The sequence below is a fragment of the Phyllobates terribilis genome, unplaced genomic scaffold (assembly GCF_046119375.1).
Source record: "Phyllobates terribilis strain yellow unplaced genomic scaffold, ASM4611937v1 Scaffold_3__8_contigs__length_932513732, whole genome shotgun sequence".
Taxonomy (NCBI): Eukaryota; Metazoa; Chordata; class Amphibia; order Anura; family Dendrobatidae; genus Phyllobates; species Phyllobates terribilis.
The window spans coordinates 197,208,329-197,227,259 of NW_027362763.1; the positions used below are offsets into that span (position 1 = coordinate 197,208,329).

At 44.9% G+C, this 18,931-nt stretch overlaps 1 protein-coding gene across 3 annotated transcripts in view; it reads right to left on the bottom strand.

Moving 5' to 3' along the window:
* Positions 1 to 3,117: 3,117 nt before the first annotated feature.
* GPR35 (G protein-coupled receptor 35) overlaps positions 3,118 to 18,931 on the bottom strand; it is a 61,366-nt gene continuing 45,552 nt past the window's right edge. For all 3 annotated transcript variants that reach the window (XM_073674445.1, XM_073674444.1, XM_073674446.1), the window contains one exon: positions 3,118 to 4,517. In XM_073674445.1, the coding sequence (XP_073530546.1) occupies positions 3,568 to 4,517 (950 nt within the window). In that variant the 3' untranslated portion in view covers positions 3,118 to 3,567. The remainder of the gene's footprint in view (positions 4,518 to 18,931) is intronic.

Consider the following 18,931-nt stretch of genomic DNA (forward strand, 5'->3'; position numbering starts at 1 on the left):
TCTTTTCCGTCCACATCTAGGGAGGTTAGCCACAGTGCCATGAGCTTTAAACTTCTTGATGACACTGCCCATGGAAGACACAGGAACATTCAGGTCTTTGGAGATGGACTTGTAGCCTTGAGATTGCTCATGCTTCCTCACAATTTGGTTTCTCAAGTCCTCAAACAGTTCTTTGGTCTTCTTTCTTTTCTCCATGCTCAATGTGGTACACACAAGGACACAGGACAGAGGTTGAGTCAACTTTAATCCATGTTAACTGGCTGCAAGTGTGATTTAGTTATTGCCAACACCTGTTAGGTGCCACAGGTAAGTTACAGGTGCTGTTAATTACACGAATTAGAGAAGCATCACATGATTTTTCAAAGGGTGCCAATACTTTTGTCCACCCCCTTTTTTAGGTTTGGTGTGGAATTATATCCAATTTGGCTTTAGGACAATTCTTTTTGTGTTTTTTCATTGAAGACAAATTAAATGAAGATAATAATACCAAAGAATTTGTGATTGCAATCATTTTCAGGAAGAAACTGAGTATTATCTGACAGAATTGCAGGGGTGCCAATACTTTTGGCCACCACTGTATGTTTCACTTAGTTCACTGGGTGCAGCAGTTGTGATACAATGAGAGTTTTTAGAGGTAGCATGTACAGTAGCTGAGCTCAGAAAGCTGTCCCTGCCCACACCACAGCTTTCTATGTACATTGTATTGTGACCGTAAGCTACTAATCAAGGTTGCCAGCGGGGTTGGACCAGGATGCACACGAGTACAAGTCTGACAGTGTTAATCTCTTGCTGATAACCACTCACTGTATTGAAACAGCACGCAGCCTAATAAGTGACACATCACTGAAGTCAGTGTCTCAGCTCCTATCTCATGCTGTCCTCAGAATGCATAGCAAAAACCTGTTTTTTAAACTGCAACATGCATTGTATTATGCCAGAGTGTGACCTCCTTTTATCAGGTTTTATCATATTAACACCCTCTTAAGGGATTTAATCTGGAAGAAGGGCCAACCCAGCATTAAACTTGAAATACAACAACGAACAAAAACTAATGGGTGGAGATGATACCCCTTGCTATACTACTTAGCATCACAAAGCCAACTCTTTTGGTGTTGAGAAGAGGAAGTATTGGGAAGATCTATTAATATTGTATGTATTGGGAAGCATGTGTCAGCTGTCAGGATGCATTGAACAGTACAGCTTGGAGGTATATAGGACAGTGTTATAAGAGATTGGTGTAGAACTCCATATTCAGCTACATATGGAAAAGGTCATAAAGACATACAATAATAACTAATACATTGTAATATTTATCCTCCATTACAGGATCTTTGACAAATGATGTAAGCAATAAATGGTAATGTTCAAAAATCCATCTACTAACAAAAAGGGACCTAGATGCATGGACTCTATATTTCTTAATTCAGCTCTCTATGTGCCAAACTGGCATCAAGTAAACGGGTAAAGAAATAGGATCTGATTTAGCTCTAATTAAAACCGGTCTGGGATAGATGGGGGGATAAGGATGCACAACCCAGGGGGGACGCCCACACCGCCCAATGCACAATACAAAAAAACACAAAATATGGACAGCACACCTAAAGTATTCAATTAATAGACAGCTCACATAGACTGTGGACAATATATACACCGTATATACATACACTGTGCATCAACACACTGCAATAAATGAATACATGAATTCCACTATTGTCATACATGTAAAAAACACAAAGTACTCAGTTTTTTTACATGTATAGTAATAGTGGAATTAATAAATTCATTAATTATATTGTCTATTTATAAATTGACCACAGAGTGTGGGCTACCTGATGAAGCTGCTTGATAGAATGCCAAGTGGATGTAAAGATGTCATACTGGTTTTCTACTTTGTTTTACACATGTTTCTTTACTCCTTGTTTCCATTCATGTTCCTTTGTGGTCATCAGTCTGAATCTACAATGTGCACATTTCAATAATAACAATGATAATAATGACTGTTACTGTACATATAGATACATACATACCACTAAAATGTACATGTATGTTAATGTGTGGGGATGCATACATACGAGTATACTGTAAGTACACACACATATAGACAAATATGATGTAGACAGAGTGAGACACATATATAGATTACAGAGATGAAATTAATAATTCATAGATAAAAAAAAGTTGCAGTGGCAAGAAAATAACATGGGCACAGGTATAATGCACCATTTTATTGTTTGCTCTGAGCACAGGTTCTGCAGCACGCACTATAATATCCAGACTGTACTGATTGGGCAGAAAACCAGGCTGGTGAGAGGAGCTCAGCACACAGAGTCACAGTGTGCTCATGGGAAATGTAGTCTTCATTACACCACATGTTCCTTGCTGCACAACCGCCCTTATATGCTTTTTAAAAGGACATTGTTACTGGAAAAGTAGTGTAGCAGAACTAGTAGTAGAGAAGACTCAAGAGGTGAGTGAATGCACAGCTACGGTGCATTTACAATATAATGAGGTTCAATAATTTTTTACATTAAGTTGGCAATTTCATAATAACCCTTTAACTTATCAGAAGTCTCATCAATAGATCATCAATATATCTGCAATAACAAATGCACAATTTTGGTTCATAAACTTTGTCTCCAATAACTGAATGCTAGAACTCTACCCAATTTGTTATTAAAGTATGTACATGGTCCAACATGAAAAAAGGGATCTTGCATTTTCTTTACACCTTCTGAAATGTATGAAATCTGTAAACCTGAATCACCAATTCACAGATGGTGGATAATAATAGGCTTATGCTTATTGCCACATCATAATAACTAATCTACTACCTGGTTAAATTTTACATTTGCCGTTCAAACAAAAGATGCGAAAGATGAAATGGCAGATTCTTCTCTCCCACGACATGAGCGGAGGGGATTTGGGAGGGACCCATACACATAACATATCCAGCTGGTCATGTTGGGTAATGCTGACTTTGCTCTAATGTGTACAAGCACATTTGGTCTCAGAATATAAAATTACAATATCACATTATGTGCATATAAAAGATGCTACTGTATTTATATGTAACCATATACATATTCAACATGTCACAAACTGGAATCAAAAACACTGTTTAGAAATAAATAAGCAAAAAACACTGTAATAAATTAGCAGAATATTTACATATTGCAGTTACTTAAAGAGTAACATATTCAGCAGATTTTCCTATATGTTGCAGGTACTTAAATTTCCTGCAGATCAGTGGAAGTCTGGGACTTGAGACCCCAATAATTACTCCAAACTCCTCTGCGCAGCTCAGTAGACAGGAATGCACAGCTCCTGAGGGTACACAGAGTACGGTTGCAAATGAAAACATAAGCGTTGTATGTCCATTGTATAGGAGTATAATAGGATGTTTGGTGGTACAGTAATATTACACAGTACCCGTCGAGTCCTTTAAGAAATAAGGCTATGTAATATAATGGTGGAGGTTTGGGGTTTTGGGAGGGTGAAGGGACCTGATAGGTTAAATTCTTTAAATTCATTAACCTTTCTCATCATTCCAGACACAATCTTTCATATCTATATGCTAGACTCATTTGTTTGGTCCTGGATTAGTTGCTTTGTAAACCTTGGAAACAATGAGGCTTTTTCCCAGAATTCCTTTGCCACAAAGTAATAGCAAATGCTATCAAGACAGCAATTTAGGTCACTAAGGCCTTGTGCGACATGGACAAAATCATTAATCGACTTCAAATGAACACAATTTGCACTTATGGATTCAATGACAAACCTTACAATATTTCCAATACTAAGGGGCAAGAAGCAAAGCAAAAAGATGGCCAGATTTGTTTTTACTATGCTGATGGTTTTCGCAATGTTCTTTTCTTCATTCACACACATTTTCTCCTTCTTCTTTAGAGTCCGTATGATTTGTGTTGAGCAAAAGATTAGTATGACCATTGGGATGCATGACCCAAAAACAGTAAAATACAAAGTTCTCTTCAAAGGTTTTGGTGACACTTTTCGGAAGCACATTGATGAATCTCTGAACTTTACATCTGTGCCAAGTTCAAGGTAGAGACGTGTTGCAATAAAGAGTAGCCAGATAATCCCACAAGATAGTGCTGCCTTTTTTGGAGAACGTAAGGTTCTTGCTCTCATTGGAAACTTTATAGCCACATATCTGTCTATAGATATCAAAGTGATAACAGCAATGCCCATGTATGTGTTTAAAAAATAAGAAAAACGAAGAACATCACAAAATGTTTTATCAAAAGGGAATAAATGCTGAGTGGTAAAGATGCGAAAAGGGAGAGTAAAGAGGAGGCAGCAATCACTAAAAAGAAGGTTCATCATGAATACTCTTGTTTCAGTCCACTTCTTCATCTTAAAGCAGAAAACCCAGACGGCAAGCGAATTGAATATTGTTCCAAAAATAAAGACACATGTAAGTAGAGTCATCAAGAAGATTTCTACTTTTGGATTCCTTGTCTTCATGATATCTGAGCAGTTTGTGCTGTTGTAGTTGGCTGCAATATAACATAAATACATCATTAGTGAAGTTGAAACATTTGTCCACCAAGTTAAACCAGTAAAAAAGATAGAATATGGGTAAAACCAGGGGTCCTCAAACTTTTTAAACAGGGGGCCAGTTCACGGTCCCTCAGACCATTGGAGGGCCGGAATATAGTTTTAAAAAAAAAACTATGAACAAATTACTATGCGCACTGCACATATCTTATTTTGTAGTAAAAAAACAATACAGGAACAAATACAATATTTAAAATGAAGAACAAGTAAAGTTAAATCAACCGGTATTTCAATAGGTAGGTAACTGTACCCAATAGGCAGCATAGGTCCTCAATAGGCAGGTAAATGTCCCCAATAGGCAGCATAGGTCCTCAATAGGCAGGCAAATGTCCCCAATAGGCAGGTAAATGTCCCCAATAGGCAGGTAAATATCCCCAATAGGCAGCATAGGTCCCCAATAGGCAGGTATATGTACCCAATAGGCAGCATAGGTCCCCAATAGGCAGGTAAATGTACCCAATAGGCAGCATAGGTCCCCAATAGGCAGGTAAATGTCCCCAATAGGCAGGTAAATGTTCCCAATAGGCAGCATAGGTTCCCAATTGGCAGGTAAATGTCCCAAATAGGCAGGTAAATGTCCCAAATAGGCAGCATAGGTCCCCAATAGGCAGGTAAATATCCCCAATAGGCAAGTAAATGTCCCCAATTGGCAGGTAAATGTCCCCAATAGGCAGCATAGGTCCTCAATAGGCAGGCTGTTTCCCCCTTATAATGCCCTATGCAGGCTGTTCCCCCCTTATTATGCCCCATGCAGGATTTCCCTTTCTCCCACCATATAATGCCCCGTGCAAGATATCACTCCCCTGTCTTTATAACTTTATAATGCCCCATTCAGGATGTCACCCCCCCATATAATGCCCCATGCTGGATGTCACCCCCCATATAATGCCCCATGCAGCTTGTCACCCCCCCATATAATGCCCCATTCAGGATGTCACCCCCCCATATAATGACCCATGCAGGATATCACTCCCCTGTCTCTATAATGCCCCATTCAGGATATCACCCCCCCCCATATAATGCCCCATGCTGGATGTCACCCCCCATATAATGCCCCATGCAGCATGTCACCCCCCCATATAATGCCCCATTCAGGATGTCACCCCCCCCATATAATGCCACATGCAGCATGTCACCCCCCCATATAATGCCCCATTCAGGATGTCACCCCCCCCATATAATGCCCCATTCAGGATGTCACCCCCCCCCATATAATGCCACATGCAGGATGTCACCCCTAATATTATGTCCCATGCCTCCATACATTAAAAAAAAAAAAATCCAATACTCACCTCCCTCCTTGCCTGCTGCCGCTGCTCAGGTCTGTACTCCAGTGTCTCCGGCGTTGTCCCTTTCTGCGCTCCCTGTGACGGCTCAGGGGAGGGCACGGTGTAAAGACGTCACCGCGCCCTCTGACCTGAGACGTCACAGGGAGCGCAGACCAGGAAGACAGCGGATCTGCGATGGCACGGGGAGAGGTAAGTATCCGGCTGCCGGGGCTCTCAGAAAGCGAGGGGAAGGGCGGGCACTGACGCCGCTCTCCTCTGCCCACACCCCGGCGGGTCGGATAAAAGTCCTCCGCGGGCCGCATGTGGCCCGCGGGCCGTAGTTTGAGGACCCCTGGGTAAAACAAAGGTTAAGAGAAAATCTTAGAACTTTTTTTCCTATAGATCGAGAAAAACAAAAAACCTCAAAATGTACACAACAATCATCCCTATATTTATGACGTGTTTATTAAGACTGGATCAACATTTATTCAAGAAATCTAAACATTTATATGTGTGCCCTTAGTCGAAGCCACCAACTACTTCTGCTAAAAACCACTTCCTGGTTTTGTTATTTCATGCCGTTAATACTGTTGTGGTAAATATAGAATCATAGAAGGTTAGTGTTGGAGGGGACCTCCAGGGTCATTGTGTCCAACCCCCTGCTCAATGCAGGATTCACTAAACCATCTCAGACAGATGTCTGCCCAGCTTCCATTGAAGAACTCACCACCTCTTGGGGCCGCCTGTTCCACTAATTGATCAACCTCACTGTCAAAAAGAATTTTAAAATATTTAATCTATTTCTTCTCCCTTTCAGTTTCATTCCACTGCTTATCATGTTTCCATGTGCAAATGAGAATAAGGATGATCCCTCTATACTGTAACATCCCTTCAGATATATGTAGACAGCTATTAAGTCTCCTCGTAGCCTTCATTTTTGCAAGCTAAACATTTCCAGATCCTTTATCTATTCCTTGCAGGACATGGTTTACAGTCCTCTCACCATCATGGTAGCACTTCTCTGAACTTGCTCCATTTTTTGGTGTCTTTTTAAAATGTGGTGCCCAGAATTGGACAAGTATCCCAGATGAGGTGTGACCAAGGAGGAGTAGAGGGGGATAATTACTTCACATTCACATGATTGGTTGTCTGTGAAAGCTAGAAAACAAAGTTTTTTCTGTGGAAATCCTTTCTCTAAAGTTACAGTCTATTTTGTCTTATAGGTATGAGCCATTTCTATACTTATTTATCATGTCTCTTCTAAAGACCAAATACAAATATATGCATCCTTACATGTTTTGCAAATTTCCACAGGGAAGCATAAGGAAACAAATTCAAGGGGTAAGGACAGAAGTGGGGAGTGACAGTGCTAACTGGCTTTTCTACAAATTGAGCCTTCTACAAATCGACCCTCTATATGTCTGTCATTATGCCTATGGACATTGCCTTATAATATAATTATCAGACATAATATATATTAAGGGGCAGCTGAGAATTAGTTCCCATACTAATCAGAAATGTAATTTTGTGAGGGAAAAGCATGTTTTTTTCTCACTGTAAAGGAAAGTGCTAGAACCAATAGATTTATAAAAAAAAGTTGATCCCTGTTCAATAATCAGAAACCATGTATATTGCTATGCATTAGACAAGCAATCAAACTAGTTGTGAAGTACATATGTGTTTAAAATGCCCACTGCACTCCTCAATGAATTCCTTGAGAGGTGTAGTATCCAAAATGTGGTCACTTGTCGGGAATTTCTGCTGTGTAGCACCCCGAGGACTCGGCTGCTACAGGGGTATTGCACCTCGATCCAGAGGTGTGGTATTCCACTCCCGGGTAAGGATGGAGTGTGGGACTGAGCTCAGCTAGCTGCATGCACTACATACATCCCATTTCCGGGGGACAGAACTACGGTACTCCCACCAAGTAGATGTGCAGGTACGACAGCGTCTGTCCCTGGCTGGAGTGGGAGGGGGGGTGGAACATCCCAGTAGTGTAGGGGCAGATAGGGGAGGGACTCTGGGCATAGAGGTAGGAGCCCATTGGGTGCTAGTCACCTGGGCTCACACATAGAGGGAGTATATATGGTGGGCACCATCTAGAGACAGGAAGAGCAGAGCTGAGAGAGTCAGAGGGAGAGTTCAGCCAGGAGGGCTGACAGGGAGCTGTGGCTCCGGCTGGGCCCAGCTCCAGGGCCAGGCCTGCAGTGGAGAGGAGGAGGAAGAGAGGCCCAGAGACGCAAGACAAGAGGGAACCCTGAGATCCCAGAAGTAAACCAAAAGGGTGAAGGGTTGGCAGAAAAGGGTACCGGAACCCAAACTGGTGGAGGCTAATGATCCTCAGCCAGGAACCGGAGGTCGTGGTCAAGTGTTGGCGCGACCCTCACCACATCCACCAGGAAGGCACACCACGAGTAGGGTCAGGAAAGCCAGAGAAGGTTTTACCACCAAGAGGCCCGAGGGAGCCGGACAAAGGTGGATCCCTGGTGGGAACGGCCAGTAGGAAGGAAGAGAGGGGAGCTCAGGACCACGCTCTGGACTGCCTGGGAGTTGGCCGAGTCCCACACCTGGTGGACGCAGCACGGCTCGGGTGGTCACTCAAGGCCGGAGTGACCGGAACAACACCAGTGAGTAAAAAAACCCTGAAACTGCATCGCATGTCTCTGAGCTTCCTTGCTGCACCATCACAACCACCATCTTCCACATCTGCTGCCCTGAGGCCATACCCCTCCCGTTGGGGGTTATACCATCCTTGCTGCACAATCCTACCACCGGCCTCAGCGGTCTGCTCTGCAGCGGCAGCCTCCTAGCCGCAATCAACGGGTGGCGTAGTCGACACTTAAACAACATCTACAAAAGACTGCCACACACTTAGTTTGACCACCCTGGGCACGGACCGGGTCACCGCCACAAGGACTACTACCCCTATCCAGATCCGGCTCCGGGTGTCCCTTGAACATGGCCCAGGGGGCGCGTCAACTTTGGCGTAGTCGGCAAGATAACGTGCCCGCAACCACCGGGTACTGCGTGCCTGAAGAAAAGTTCATATTTACCGTAAGAAGAAGTCTCCCGCCGGTTCCGGAGGGTCCCCGCCATCGGACGCCATCTCGGGTCGTTTCCCGCCGTTTGCCCGCCATCTGCAGCCTTTTCCCGCCATCCACGGAGTTTCCCGCCATTAGGAGACGATTCCCGCCATCTGAGACGATTTCCCGCCCTGGCAGAGCGGACGCCATTATGGGCGTGCCAGAGGGTGGCAAGAGACCACCTCCCATCGTGGGCCTGGTCCCAGAAGAGCGCCAAAAGCGGAGACCGCCCCCACCAGCAGAGACTGCAATGATAGAGATGTCCATCAGAGCGAGGGGTCTGCCCCTGAAACTGACAATCACCAAGTTGCCCCAGGACCGCCCTCAGTATGGGCGGATCAAGAACAAAAGAGAGAGGATGGGTGCAGCCTGGAGGAGTCTGGAGAGATCGCACCCGGAGATGGAGGGAGAGTCAGGCAGCACCGACCCTCTGGTCAGGAGCCTGTTGCAGGCCGCCACCCCAGAAGGCCTGGTGGAGATCCTGGCACAGCTCCCCAAAGATCGGGAGCATGCACAGACCGCGCTGGAGGGCTTGGCTCGGAAGATGGCCCGAGTGCAGCAAGAAGTGCTGACAGAGTGGAGCAGAGAAATGGCCCTGCAGGCTGGAACCCGCCAGCAAAAGACGTCACCCGGAACGAGGAGTCTGTCTGCCTCTGAGGATGGTGCAGGAGGGACGAAGGCCGGAGACGACGCCGTGGAAGGAGCTGAAGAGATGGAAGCAGGTAAAGGGGACGTTACTACCCCAAGCCTAGTAGCCGTAAGCCTGCCCCAGCTCCCCGTCGCAGAGCCCGAAATCCCAGCGACCGTGCCCGTTGCTGCACCGCCACCGCTCCGAACTAGGCCTCAAGCAGCAGGAGCCGCGGCCACGCCCCCTGTGACGTCACGCGCCTTAACCCTGAGCGCGGCCAAGCAGGAAATGCCACCGGCCTGGTCGCAAGGCCGAGTGCCCCCGGGCGCCGCCGTCTCCACAGTGCCCTTCACCTTTAAAGTGCCACCGGCCTGGTCGCAAGGCCTGGTGAATCCGGGCGCCGCTACCACCACCGCGCCCTCGACCTCCACAGTGCTGCCCCTAGGCGAAGACCTACTTGTGCAACATACTTGCCCGGATGGGCAGCCCTTTGAGTGGCCACCGCAATACCTCAATCCCCGATTCCGGAAGGAATGGCCCCTGTGTGAGCCCCTGATTCCGGCTCCGGCACCCACCAAGATCACCCCACTCCCGTTGGAGGAGGCGCAGTTCGCATGGGACCCCACCGGTGAAAACCTCATGGGGTTCACCCAAGAGACCCGGGCGGCCGCAGCCCAGCGTGCGGAGTGCTGCCGACAACAACTGGAGGTCTTCAACAAAGAACGGCGAGAGAGGCGGATCCGCGAGGAGCGGCTGCAGGTCCAGAGCGCGGAGCAGAAAAGCCGGACCCGGAGAAACCCCCGTGCAGCCCACGGTCCCCGCGCCACCGGGACTGTAATCAAGTTCCAACTGGAGCACGGTTGGGGCTTTATCAGGGATCACAAAACCCCCGGCGATGTCTTTGTCACCCACAGGGATGTCGAATCTCACCTGCCGGAGGGACACCGCGGACGTGACCTTTACCTGGGTGACGAGGTCACCTTCACCCGGCATCAGTGTGCCAAAGGACCATACGCCCTTCATGTGCACCGGCTGACGGAGGAAGAACTGCGGTATGAGGAGGAACAAAAGGACCCGGACGGGTTTGAAGATTACCCTCAGGAGGAGATAAGGAGAGGACACCGCTGCTGAAGGGAAGTAGCATAAAGAGAACTGTATATAGTTACCCGTAGGGGTACTTGATATGATGCAAATCAGAGTGTGGTCCCCGTTGGGACTAGTGTGAACTGTTTGCTGTGTGTCCCTATCCCTGAACAGGCTGAGGACTGTGAGCAGCCATCCCTCTTCCCCACAGGCTGAGGACTGTGAGCAGCCATCCCTTTTCCCCACTGGCCGAGGACTGAGAGCGGCCATACCCTGTAAATAGTTGCGCTTCCTAAAGCGCCCCCTACCGGTTTTATAGGAAGAACTGATTTTCTTCTAGTGACTGTTGCACTTTACCCGGTCATAAGTTGCACCGTGACCGGAGGAACAAGAACGTTTTATATGAAAAAGTTTATATTGCTAGAATAATATATAAGTTACCTGTCATATTATATTCTGATAATGTTTCATAATGTTTTATATGTTAGTATGTTTTAAAAAAAAGTTTGTATGTTTTGGTATGTTTTATTCTTTTACAGCCCGAGGACGTGCTGTGATTTACCAGGGGGGAATGTAGCACCCCGAGGACTCGGCTGCTACAGGGGTATTGCACCTCGATCCAGAGGTGTGGTATTCCACTCCCGGGTAAGGATGGAGTGTGGGACTGAGCTCAGCTAGCTGCATGCACTACATACATCCCATTTCCGGGGGACAGAACTACGGTACTCCCACCAAGTAGATGTGCAGGTACGACAGCGTCTGTCCCTGGCTGGAGTGGGAGGGGGGGTGGAACATCCCAGTAGTGTAGGGGCAGATAGGGGAGGGACTCTGGGCATAGAGGTAGGAGCCCATTGGGTGTTAGTCACCTGGGCTCACACATAGAGGGAGTATATATGGTGGGCACCATCTAGAGACAGGAAGAGCAGAGCTGAGAGAGTCAGAGGGAGAGTTCAGCCAGGAGGGCTGACAGGGAGCTGTGGCTCCGGCTGGGCCCAGCTCCAGGGCCAGGCCTGCAGTGGAGAGGAGGAGGAAGAGAGGCCCAGAGACGCAAGACAAGAGGGAACCCTGAGATCCCAGAAGTAAACCAAAAGGGTGAAGGGTTGGCAGAAAAGGGTACCGGAACCCAAACTGGTGGAGGCTAATGATCCTCAGCCAGGAACCGGAGGTCGTGGTCAAGTGTTGGCGCGACCCTCACCACATCCACCAGGAAGGCACACCACGAGTAGGGTCAGGAAAGCCAGAGAAGGTTTTACCACCAAGAGGCCCGAGGGAGCCGGACAAAGGTGGATCCCTGGTGGGAACGGCCAGTAGGAAGGAAGAGAGGGGAGCTCAGGACCACGCTCTGGACTGCCTGGGAGTTGGCCGAGTCCCACACCTGGTGGACGCAGCACGGCTCGGGTGGTCACTCAAGGCCGGAGTGACCGGAACAACACCAGTGAGTAAAAAAACCCTGAAACTGCATCGCATGTCTCTGAGCTTCCTTGCTGCACCATCACAACCACCATCTTCCACATCTGCTGCCCTGAGGCCATACCCCTCCCGTTGGGGGTTATACCATCCTTGCTGCACAATCCTACCACCGGCCTCAGCGGTCTGCTCTGCAGCGGCGGCCTCCTAGCTGCAATCAACGGGTGGCATAGTCGACACTTAAACAACATCTACAAAAGACTGCCACACACTTAGTTTGACCACCCTGGGCACGGACCGGGTCACCGCCACAAGGACTACTACCCCTATCCAGATCCGGCTCCGGGTGTCCCTTGAACATGGCCCAGGGGGCGCGTCAGCTGCTTGGCACCTCAGGGAGTCTACCATGCTCTCAATAAGAAAAATAGCGATCCTTACCTTTTGAGCTCTGCAGTGTGCTCAAATAGTACTTTCTGACCACTTTTGGGGAGAAATGGGGTAACAAAATTTGAAGTCCATGCTCTCCTATTGCCCCTTGTAAAAATGAAAATTTTAGAGCTAAAACATTATTTTAAAAGCTTGATTTTGCATTTCCTCATCCCAGCATTATACAATTCTGTGAAACACCTATTAGTAGAAATGATTAATATACCCTTAGATGAGTTCCTTAAGGCAGTGTTCCCCAACTCCAGTCCACAAGGCCCACTAACAGATCATGTTTTCAGGATTTCGTTAATATTGCACAGGTGATAGAATTATTGCCTGTGCAGGTGATGTAATTATCACCTGAGCAATACTAAGGAAATCCTGAAAACATGACCTGTTGGTGGGCCTTGAGGACTGGAGTTGGGAAACCCTGCCTTAAGGGGTATAGTTTCAAAAATAGGATTACTTTTGGGGGGTCTTTGCAATTTTGGCAATTCAAGGACTCTGCTAATGTGACAACTTATCCCAGCCAATATTTCGTTTCAAACATCTGATAGCGCTCTTTTCCTTCTGAACTCTGTCATGTGCCGAAACAGTAGTTTCCAATCAATTATGGAATATCAGCATGCTCAAGAGAAATTACTCAATATTTCTCCTTTCAGTCTTGAAAATTAAAAATGTGGGTCTAAAGAAATGTTTTGATAGAAAAAGTGAATATATTAATTTTTGCATTTCAATAAATAACACCTATATAAATTATTCTAGGAGTTAAGTTTTCAAAATTGTCCAAAATTATAACTGCAAAACTAGATGATTTCCTTGAGGGGTGTAGTTTCTGAAATATGATCATTTTTGGGGGGGTTCTTGCTGTTTTTCTCCCCTCCCCAGGCTCTGCAAATGTAACATGCCATCCACAGTATTTTCCAGCAAAAATTGTTATCCAAAAGTCAAATAGTTCTCCTTCCCTTCCGGTGCCTGCCGTGTGCCAACACAGAAGTTTACAACCACATATGGGGTATCAGCGTATTTAGGAGAAATTGCTCAACAAAATTGTGGAGCACTATTCCTGCTGATACCCTTGTGAAAATGAAAAATTTGGGGCTAAAGTAACATTTTTGAGGAAAAACTTTTTTAATTTTTTTATTCCACTATGCATTAATTCCTGTGAAGAATCTAAAAGTTTACCAAACTTCCTGAATATTATTTTAGTTTGAAGGGTGTAGTTTTTAAAATGGGGTATTGTTTGTTGGGTTTATGATATATAGGCCCCTGCAAGCCACTTCAAAAGTAATAGGTTTTGTGAATTTCATGTAAAAATGACAATTTGCTGCTAAACTTTTAACCCTCATAACCCATCCTAACAAAAAAAAAGTTGAAAAAATAATGCTTGTGTAAAGTAGCCATATGGCAAATTTTGTTTAATAACTATTTAGTGCAATATGGATATCTATTTTAAGGGCCAAAAAAACTCAAAGTTCAGAAAATGCAGATTTTTCCTAATTTTTGTCAAATTCATATATTTTTATAAATACATGTAAGTTATATAGACTTAAATTTTAAATAAATAAAGTACAATGTGTTAAGGAAAAATGTGTCTCAGAATCACCGTGATATATAGAAGTCTATGTGCAGTCTTTTAGATGCCGATGCAGCTGCCAAGTTTCACAGGCAAAGCCAATTTAGGATAAAAATGGTAGTCGTTTTCTGAAGCGACATCAGCAACAGTCTTGCCATTGTTTTTGCAACGGCTCCACTGATGGCATCTTTTACTCTACACTGTGAAATATAGAGGCTTCTGAGCGTAAACCACCTAGAGAATGAACAAGTAACTTCTTTTAACGGCTTCAGGGTTTCCAAACCCTGAAGTGATTAAAAGAAGTGACATAACACGGAATATGTGCACAGTATTGTCATTTAGACATTGCTGGGCATTATGTTCATGTTATGTGGAGCTTTCAAATTGATTTTCTAGGAGGATTCAGGGTGGAATCCACCTGAAAAAAGATGCCAAGTGAATATAGCCAAATTGTTCCAAAGTTTTATCACTTATTCTGACGCATGTCCATTTTGAAAAATTTGGCCTGGCTAGTTTGGTGAAAACAGGCTTCGGCGGCAAGGGGTTAATGTCCCTTATGTGACCCACATCTTTTACTTATCTGGGTATTAAAATATTATGATGTGAAAAAAACATGCACAGATCATGGGTGATGATGTAGGGCAGTTGAGAGTGACGCTATCTATGTGCCTAAAAACCCAAAATACAAAAATTTTATTCCAAAATTCAACACCTAAACAGGAGCAACTAGGTATCTACATGTGTGTGTATATGTATGTATATATATATATATATATATATATATATATATATATATACAGTGCAGACCAACAATTTGGACACACCTTCTCATTTAAAGATTTTTCTGTATTTTCCTGACTATTAAAATTGTACATTCACATTGAAGGCATCAAAACTATGAATTAACACAAGTGGAATTATATACTTAACAAAAAAGTGTGAAACAACTGAAAATATGTCTTATATTCTAGGTTGTTCAAAGTAGCCACCTTTTGCTTTGATGACTGCTTTGCACACTCTTGGCATTCTCTTGAATATCCAAGGAATTGATAATGTCAGTCAGCAGTGTTCAAACTGTGATTAACAAATGGAAAATCAGGGGCCCTGTAAAAACCAAACCACGGTCAGGTAGACCAACAAAAATTTCGGCCAGAACTGCCAGGAAAATTGTTCGGGATGCAAAGCTGAAATTCAGGACTCTCTGAAAACTAGCGGTGTGGCTGTTTCAAGATGCACAATAAGGAGGTACTTGAAGAAAAATGGGCTGCATGGTTGAGTCGCCAGAAGAAAGCCATTACTGCGCAAATGCCACAAAGTATCTTGCCTACAATACCCCAAACAGCACAGAGACAAGCCTCAAAACTTCTGGAACAAGGTAATTTGGAGTGATGAGACCAAAATTGAACTATTTGGTCACAACCATAAACGTTACATTTGGAGAGAGGTCATTAAGGCCTATGATTTAAGAAACACCAATCCTACTGTAAAGCATGGAGGTGGATGGCTGATGTTTTGGGGATGTGTGAGCTACAAAGTCACAGTAAACTTGGTAAAAGTTCAAGGAAAGATGAATGCAGCACGTTATCAGCAAATACTGGAGGCAAATTTGCACTCATCAACCCGGAAGCTGCGCATGGGACGTACTTGGACGTTCCAACATTACAACGATCCAAAACACAAGGCCAAGTCAACCTGTCATTGGCTACAGCAGAGCAAAGTGAAGTTTTCTGGAGTGGCCATCTCAGTCTCCTGACCTCAATATCATTGAGCCACTCTGAGTATATCTCAAGCGCGCAGTTCATGCTAGACAGCCCAGGAATTTACAGGAACTGGAGGCTTTTTGCCAAGAAGAATGGGCAGCTTTACCATTTGAGAAAATAAAGAACCTTATCCACAACTACCACAAAAGACTTCAAGCTGTCATTGATGTTAGAGGGGGCAATACACTGTATTAAGAACTGGGGTATGTGAACTTTTGATCAGGGTCATTTGGATGTTTTTGGTTGTCATTAAGACTTAAAAATAGAAAACACAGTAGTTTGACAATAAATAACTTCACCAAACCAATAACCATGAGTAGAGAAAAAGTATTTTTGTTATCATTTCATATTCTCACCTGTGATGCTAATTAGTGGACACAACTTGATTTAACATGTCCCTTTTGTCACATTATTTTCAGGGGTACCATCATTTCTGTCCAGGCCTATTTCATGAGTTTAATTTTTTTTAAAATTCTGTGGAAGCAGGGTTGAAAAGCAATGTCTGACTTTCATTTGTTCATTTTCATAGATTTTTAATTTATTACTTTTGTCAGATTCAAGTTATTTCTGTGACCATTGTGGGTTTTTCTTTCATTAAACGAGGGGTACCAACAATTTTGACCACGTGTGTGTATATATATACGCACACACATATATTTATATGTGTATGTATATATATATACTGTAAGGTTGCAGCTGGATAAGTCCTGGATGGAGCATATGTGTCACTGAGGTGCCTAGCTTCGATGATATGACACCCAGAGAGCAGACTCCAGCACAGATAGTGCAGAGGTTTTTTAATGGGCTCAGATTCTGGCTCTGTGTTTTAGGGACTGCCACTATAGCTGGGAGGGCTTTGGCCGTTCCCATGCCTCCAGTCCCAGGCCTTGAAATGGCATATTTAAGGCAGTTCAGATGCTTCAGTCGTATTTGTGGGTGTGAGGAGGAAAGACCTGTGTATACACTTGTATTGTATGAGGCCATGCCCGCTAGATGGGTTCTGGCCGGGAGTATGCATATGGCACACTTGACTGCCGTTCAACCTAAAAGTAGATAAAGAGAACCAAATAAAACAAATGAGTCAAAAATATTAGACTTTTTCCCTTTTTCCCTTTCTTTTGGTATTCTCTATCGACCACTAATGAAATGTGGACTCTTATTACATGCAAATCCAAATATGAAAGGAATATTTTCTTGCTAAAAATTTCCCTCATGCAGCAACGTTGTCACGAATGAGCTAACTTTGTCCTTAATAGGTTTCTGTAGCTTATCCAGCGTCCAGATTACCATGGATACCTAACACCTATAATAATTCAGATATATTCCCTCTGTGAAATACATTATATCAGCCCAGGAGTCAAACAGACATTATAAGAAGTTCTTGCTTAGTATAGCATCCATATTAGTATTTGTGTACATAACTAGTTTTCCTTTGCAATTTTTTTCATGTAAAACTTAAATCTGCAGCTTTCAGACAAATAGTCTCTTAAATCATTACTAACAAATGTTTCTGTTGATCTCTAATAGATGACACATATACAAACAGACTATATCAACGCCAAGACAAACGGACCAATTATTCCGCAGCCCGGCTTCTGTGGCTCATATAACGTCATGGTGACCATGGGAACCCAATGCTTACAATATGCAACATCTGCTGTTATTGTTTATGCTGCTGGACACACGGTATCAGTTCCAGCGCCATACACTAATCAGTCCGGCGCTCTATCTACGTACTGAGCCTGAAAAAAACACTTGTAGATACACCCAGCTTTCCCCCGCGATCATCCCTCTTTTCCAAAGCTCAGATCATCAGTTTTTATTTTTTATGCTATTAATTTATGAAATCACTGCCTTAAGATTTGTTTAATCAGTCTCTTAAAGACTCCATTATTTTAAACTGATTCATTAATTTTTGCAAAGCCTTTGAAGCCTTTTTAATGTACACACTCAAGAAGTGGTATCACCATTTCACATATTTTAGTATTTAAATTGACTCGCCCCCAGAGCCGTGGGGTACTCGGCAGCCGGACCTATGGATGTTGGTGGGGGATACCACGGTGGCTGGCCCGGTCCGTGGCCCAGGGCGGTCAACAAAAAGAAAGGGGGTTTTGGGTTTATATGGGGTTTTGGAATAGTTCATGACCCCACCTGAGGTGCCTGGTAAGGTCTACCAGCGCTGCGACAGTCCTCTGAGGCCGATGTTAGGGCAGCTTATGATGGAACGGCTCCCCACAGGTGGAGCAGGCCTCAGGGGAGCGTGGGGAAATGGATGATGGTACAGGTGAGAGACGGCCAGGACTATTCAGGGAGAAATGACAGACACTCACACGGGGGTTCGCTTCGGTACCTTTACTGGTGTAGATGCAGGTATGGTCCAGGGTACTTGGTACTAAGGGTGCACTTCTGGACTCTCCCCAGTGAGCGGGTATAGGGCCTCCTGATCCATTGCTTTCACTTGCTAAGCTTCTGACCTGCCTGGAGCTAGGCCTGGCTTAATTACTGTCTCTCTCTTGCATCTGCTGACCTGGTGGTAGGGTCTTCTCTTGGAGATCACTCTCCCTGGTTGCTGGGGCCTCCGTGATTCCTAGCCCTGGTACGGTAGTCAGCGTTGGTCGACCTGGGACTTGTAGTCCTCCAGGTATCCGGTGGTCCCTACTGGGTATAAAGGGACCCTGTAGGCGCAGACCCGGTGTCCGGTGTATAGTTCGGGGTGAGCCTGGTACGCTCCCCTGCCCCCACGTTGCTTCTTCTCCCCACTCGCCTTCGGCCACACTCGGGGCCCTCACTAGGCTTAAACTCGTGCTGTAGGCCTTGGCTCGCCTAAGCACAGCAGCCAGCGTGCTGCGTCTTTACTGGTCTAAGTGCCAGCACACTCTCTCACAACTAACTACTGACTTCTCACTGAGCTGCCTGGCTCCATCCTCCATATATATATCCCTAATGGGGCTCCCTCCGGTGGTCTGAGGTGGTAGGGTGGAGGTGTATGAATGTGTGAGGGCCTCTTGTGGAGAAGTCCATCCATGCACCCTACTGGGTTCTGTGGCACCTGTGCTCAGCAGGGCGCAAAAAAATGATTACTGATTGATGGTATGATGATGTTTTATACTGAAGAAGGTGTC